Consider the following 6,330-nt stretch of genomic DNA (forward strand, 5'->3'; position numbering starts at 1 on the left):
TTATAGAAATGTAAAGATTTAGTTTCTGCTAGTGTAAAATTAAGTTTTGGATTGATAATGGAGTTAACAGGGTGATGTAGGATAAAAATGTTACCCACATGCACACTAAAAGAGGTATTATGTGTTACTAACCAATGTCTTTTTATTCTATGAAAGAATTTTGTGACTTGAAAAATAATCTTTGTGAAATATGTATTGAAAATCCCATCAAAATAAAGACGGCATATGAGTTGGTACAAAAAATAGAGAATTTTGAATAAGAATATTATAATATTATAGTGATAATATAACAAAATCATTGCTTTGAGGGCCTCAAAAATATATTTCAAATAACTAGTTATGGTATTATTTTTATGCAGTATTCTATAAGAATTATCTTTTCAAATTCAAATTTATGCTTGTTTTGAAGGGGTTTTTGCTACATATTACGGCTTAGAGCCAGCGCGCACGAGCAACTTTGTCTCCGGAACTATTTTGTCTCTCCCATCAATTGTATGGGGAGTTGCGTCGCTACGTGCGCATACTTTCATACTAGCCCATGGGTGGGAGAGACAAAATAGTTGCGGAGACAAAGTTGCTCGTGCGCGCTGGCTCTTAGAGCTTTTATTAAAAGCTAGTTGTGGTCAAATGTTCATGTAGCATGTTAATGGATAAATGGCGCTTAGTAAATTGAAATGTGGCTACAAATATTCAAGTGAATGAGTCGCGATTTTAAGTGTCTATGTTCTGTATGGACTTAAGAGAAATTGAAAATTCCCAATAATAAATACTAAGTACCTACTTGAGTATATAAGAAATTGATTAAAAATATTGCAATTATAAGGGCATTTTTGAGGCTTCATACAGTTATGTGTCTTACAATTAGGTCTTCATAATACCAGATTAAAAAGTAGTCTTTATAATATGAGTCAGTAATTATGGAATTCAATATAAAACTATTGGGAATCATTTATTAGTTTCTCTAGCAAAATATAACAAGACACAATAACATCAGATTGGAATTAAGTGCCATATTGTAAGGAAAAAACAGTTTTTGAAATGAATATAATATCTGATTGGACCAAACCTATAAGCAAGTGAAATAAAATATGCCTTAACTCCCCTTAGTCCCCTATAATAATTCCATTGTACGATGTCCATGAGTGTCAAATGTCAAAATGAATGCTATATAGTCTATGACTCGTTCGTGACATGAAATTGCGCGGGAAATGGGATGAAAATTTAATGAAAGAAAGTTGTTGTTCTCTCTTTGTATACAATTTCTTAACACTTGAACTGATCTTATATGGCACGTTTGCAATATTCTCCTAACTCGTTACTAGCTTTTATAAAGTTCCGCTATCGGTTAGATTAGTGCTGAGAAAAAAATATATAATTATTGTTGAAATATCTTAAAAATTTCGTGTTATTGGCTAATGTTTGATCGACGGAATTATATACGGTACCACGAAAATGAGTTTTAAGAAATGCCAATGAGTAAAGTCGATGGCATTTGGGTTTTCAAAATTATGGCGCTAAAGACGCCATTTTGGTTATGTACACAGTACAATGTGTATAGTTTGTTTTACAGGATTCTGGTTCTTGGTTAACAGGATTGTTTTTATGCTCTGTTGACTTATATTCGTGGTACTGATATATTATGTAGGTAGGTGCATTGAAGATATTGTATTGGATGTGAAATAACTTTGTATGTTTACGGTCAATATAAACGCGCTATAAATTGTAACTTTGCCAATATTAATAGCTTAGTTCTTGTCTAGTGTAGTAATTCTAAATTAATGTAAGATTTTGTTATTTATTATTCTAATATTATGGATTTAAGACTTGGATTGTTATACTTAGTCTGTGTGATTATCCATATTATGTCATGTAAAGTGTTTATAGAAGGAATTCGTGAAGTATTAAGTTAAGATTTTTGTTATTCCCTTACTTTCGATATGTATTGATGTTAGTATTTTAAATTAAGTCTTGAATTCATCGCGTTATTTATTTCCGTGTTGTACCAAAAATTATCTATTTATGTAAATTCAACTTTGAGTGGATTCATATTGCTTAACCAATATTTAAATATTATTAATAGATATAAATAACAACATTGTTAAGGCGTTACAATAAATTCCGTTTTTCCTAAATAATAATGCCTATAAAATTTATAAGAGTATTTTGGAATATAGACTGGAAAAAATAATAGTTTTTGTTTTATGTGACCTATAAATATATAGCACATCTCAAAGCTCTTCATATTAAGTTTACTTTAGTATTGCTTCATACATAGAATAAAATGAATGTGCACAATTGAAAACATCGAAACAAATATAATTTTATCGGTTTTTAATCTGTATATGTTCAAATATGCTACCTATTAATACCTATACGAATAAGTGTCTCGCTTTTAGTCTCGAAAGCTATTAAGATATGTTCAGTAAAAAGCATTGGTTTATTTATTTGATGTCATTTCATGTTTCACTAATATAATCTATATTGTCTATGGAATACCGATTTTACCATATATTATATTTAGATACTCATATTTACACACATTACACGTAAATGTAATCCTGTATGTGAATAACGCTTTTTCGCAATCGGATTCGCCTTTTGGACACTCATTCGTGGAGGTAATTCATTATTCAGTCTGTTTATAATTGTTCTGTGCTGGAAAAATATTTTGCCGTCATCTTTAAAATTTTGGGGTTATTAACTGCATCTGCGGTCATCTCGCTAATTAATAATTACATATATAATATGTTAACAAACAACAAAATAATGTGATATGTTGTTTTGGAAAATTATTTAAACAGATTTTTTGCTTTTGGAATATCGCCTTGATGAGTATTATTGTAAATATTTTGTCTTACCATCAGTATCATCTTGTACTTTGTAGTTCCCGCGTAATGAACAGTATTTTTTTTAATCTACCATAGATATAAAATTAAATAATGCTAACAGAGCTTGCTTGCTATAATTGGTCATTTTTGCAAGGGTATTATATTGTCATGTTATCTTTTTGGTCTACGGACTACGGCGCATGTATTGAAATTTACTCATCAGGGCTTTTGTTCTAAAATATTGAAGGCAAGGCACTGTAATAACGGCGTTGGATTCTATAGCTTTCGTGTGCGATAAAACGGCACAATTGTAATGTTATTCCTCTAGTCTCCATCTCTTGTAAAGACAATGTATGAAAATTATAATTTTTTAAACATTCGGTTTATAAGGTTTCTGCAATGTGTGTTTTATTTTATTTCCCTAACAGTCACACATAGTAATTTAAACAATAAATTATCCTATCTGCAACGCCACGCAAGCACGTTGCATGTGCTGGCGACGCACATTTTCGCGTTTTACTTGCTAGTCATTACGTAATATTGTGCGTGTTGCGGAACACTGGAATATACAGCCAACAGTTTCGTTGTCCCTTCTATTTAAGATAAAAAATCTATTTAAAATAAACAAAGTTTATTAATTAAAAGTTATCATATTTAAGAAGTCTAAATTGAATTCAAAAACACCTAATAAAATATGTTATCTGAATCCCTAGAGCAATTTATCACAAAGTGAAAAAAATAAAAAACGAAATAGCTTTTATATTTTATTAATAAACATTCCCACATAAACCTAATCCATCCTTGTCTTGACATGTTTCTCAGTGATTTTGTCCTTCTCAACAATGTAGACCACAGCTCCCCAACCTGAGATCGCGTCACGGTCCGCTGCATTTACGAGCGCCTAAAATAGGTATATAGAATAATTAATATAGGCTATTTTGACTAGATTTATGAACACATGCATAATACATATTATAAAGAAACACTAAGTTCACTAAGTGCTGATTATAAATAATATTCGAGGCAAGAACATAACAGAATAAAAGTCTGGTATTGTATACAATATATTTACAGAAGAAATATAATTAACTACAATGCCGCGAATTTTCGTCATGGACTGCAAACATGGCATGCCATCAAAAGTATTTATTGTTCAATGTTCTGGTAGACAATCTACACAGTTATGTATAGTGATGTTTGGCAGTGACCAAATGCTATCAAAATTCATTTAGTAGATATTTGAAAGAAAGAAGTGAAAGAATAACAAAAATTCAACCAAAGATATTTACAAACTCACTTTTTTATTGGATAGAATAAGTAGAAGAAATACATACCTGTGAGATGGTCTCAAACAACTCATCAGGTTTCAGGTTGGGCTCCCACAGGGCTTCACACATACCATACAACTGTTCGGAGCATGTGCCTGACACTACGAAATCTTCTGGCTCATTAGGACAACCGATCTGTGGAGTTATTAATTTTTTTTTAATATGGCCATTAAAGATAAAACTTTATTTCAGCACTAGCTTTCCGCCTGCGGCTTCGCCCGCGTTTTCAAAGAAAAACCCGCATAGTTCCCGTTCCCGTGGGATTTCCGGGATAAAACCTAGCCTATGGTACTCGTGGATAATGTAGCTTTTGAATGGTGAAAGAATTTTTAAAATCGGTCCAGTAGTTTATTAGCCTACAATCAATCAAACAAAGTTTTCCTCTTTATAATATTAGTCTAGATAAATTCCCACATTTACTTTACTCATCATGAATACAAAGCTCCACACACAATAAATAATACAAATTTACAAAAATAGAAAAACAGTTGATAAAACACTTATGTCTATATGTATGAAATGTTATGCAAAATTTCTTATTTCACATACACAATCATATTAAATCTAATATAGTTTACATTATTTTTTAATAGTACAATCATTAATAATACTTCTAACCTAAACTTGTATGCATGCAATATTTGCAAATAAAAAATTATCTTACCAGATCCATGTTACAGACATAGGGCTCATTAGTATAGGGATCGAGACCAGCAATGACTGGCTCAATGAAGTAAGGTCCGAAACGCTTCTCATACAATAAGTTGGAGAGCATCGCTGAGAATGTCTTGGGCTTCATCATTCTGTTCTCTTTTAATTCATATAAGTTCATTCTGGAAAGACGTAAGTTATATTTTTTACAGAACAATGATTTTTACTTTATATGAGTAATGTAAGTAAAAATGAATAATAAATAATAAATATTATAGGACATATAAATTTATAAAGAATAAGTAGAAAAAATTCGATCACGAGGCGGGACTCGAACCCGCATCCTTCGCGCCATTCCGGGGCGGATGCCTAACCAACTCAGCCACTCGTTTCCAACCGTTCCACTCGTAACCAATTCGATTACTCGGGCGGGTCACGAGTGGCTGAGTTGGTTAGGCATCCGCCCCGGAATGGCGCGAAGGATGCGGGTTCGAGTCCCGCCTCGTGATCGAATTTTTTCTATTCTTTATAAATTTATATTTATAAAGCATTTGAATGCCATAAAAACCAAAAAAATATAAATTATAGGACATTATTACACAAATGGACCTAGTCCCACAGTAAGCTCAATTAAGGCTTGTGTTGTGGGTACTAGGCGACGATAAATATAATATTTAATAAATACATATATATATAGATAATAACACCCAGACCCAAGAACAAATAATTGAGTTCATCACACAAATATTTGCCCTGACCGGGGATCGAACCCGGGACGGTCGGCTCAGTAGGCAGTTACTTTACCACTGCGCCAACCGCGTCGTCGATGAGGTTCTTAATGGATCTTGAGGTTCTTAACGGATCTATTTTATTGATAAGCAGGTAATTAGCAGGCAATTAGCAGGTTCATACATTTATATCAAATCTTCTTGTTAAATATTTCTACATAATACAGGGTACAGTGAGTGCTTACAACTTAGGATGTAAAATAGGTGACAATGCAAAAATAACATTAGGCAGGAGTATTATTGATATATAATATTGAATATTAGTTTACCTGAATTTCAATCTCTGGAACACAGTTTGTGTGTCGGTGGCGAGGCCGGGTAGACCAACATACAATGTGGGACCCATTTGAAATACTTTGGGGAAGTTGGTCGACACTGTTTGCGCTTGTATACCATAGCGTTTGTCTGTAGCGATAGCCACACAATCCTGGCCCTTCATGGCCACAACAGCACCTCCATTGTAAGCTAGAATCGACTACAAAAAAACACAAGTTAGATTGAACAAAAATGATGATCAATAGTCGCTACAAAATAACCAAACTCATCCGCAGTACGTCTATTATTATAACGCTAGCATTAAGAACATATAAGAAAGTTCATATTTACCATTTTTCTCTTTATTTACTCTGTAATATCAATATATTTTTCTACTTTCGGTATTTCAAATGAATACAACTATGATTTACAAAAACGTAAAATGACATATCATCGTCGATGTCACAGATTATAAAATAT

General features: G+C 32.4%; 1 protein-coding gene across 1 annotated transcript; it reads right to left on the reverse strand.

The window, feature by feature from the left end:
- Positions 1–3,579: 3,579 nt before the first annotated feature.
- On the reverse strand, positions 3,580–6,330 carry LOC123698359 (proteasome subunit beta type-3). Its single transcript, XM_045644961.1, has 5 exons — positions 6,202–6,330; positions 5,865–6,070; positions 4,821–4,989; positions 4,163–4,291; positions 3,580–3,729 (listed from the first exon to the last, which is right to left on the reverse strand). Exons 1-5 carry the CDS (start codon positions 6,202–6,204, stop codon positions 3,619–3,621), a joined length of 618 nt encoding a protein of 205 aa, XP_045500917.1. The 5' UTR covers positions 6,205–6,330; the 3' UTR covers positions 3,580–3,618.

Source organism: Colias croceus, chromosome 16 (genome assembly GCF_905220415.1).
Source record: "Colias croceus chromosome 16, ilColCroc2.1".
NCBI classification, from domain to species: Eukaryota; Metazoa; Arthropoda; class Insecta; order Lepidoptera; family Pieridae; genus Colias; species Colias croceus.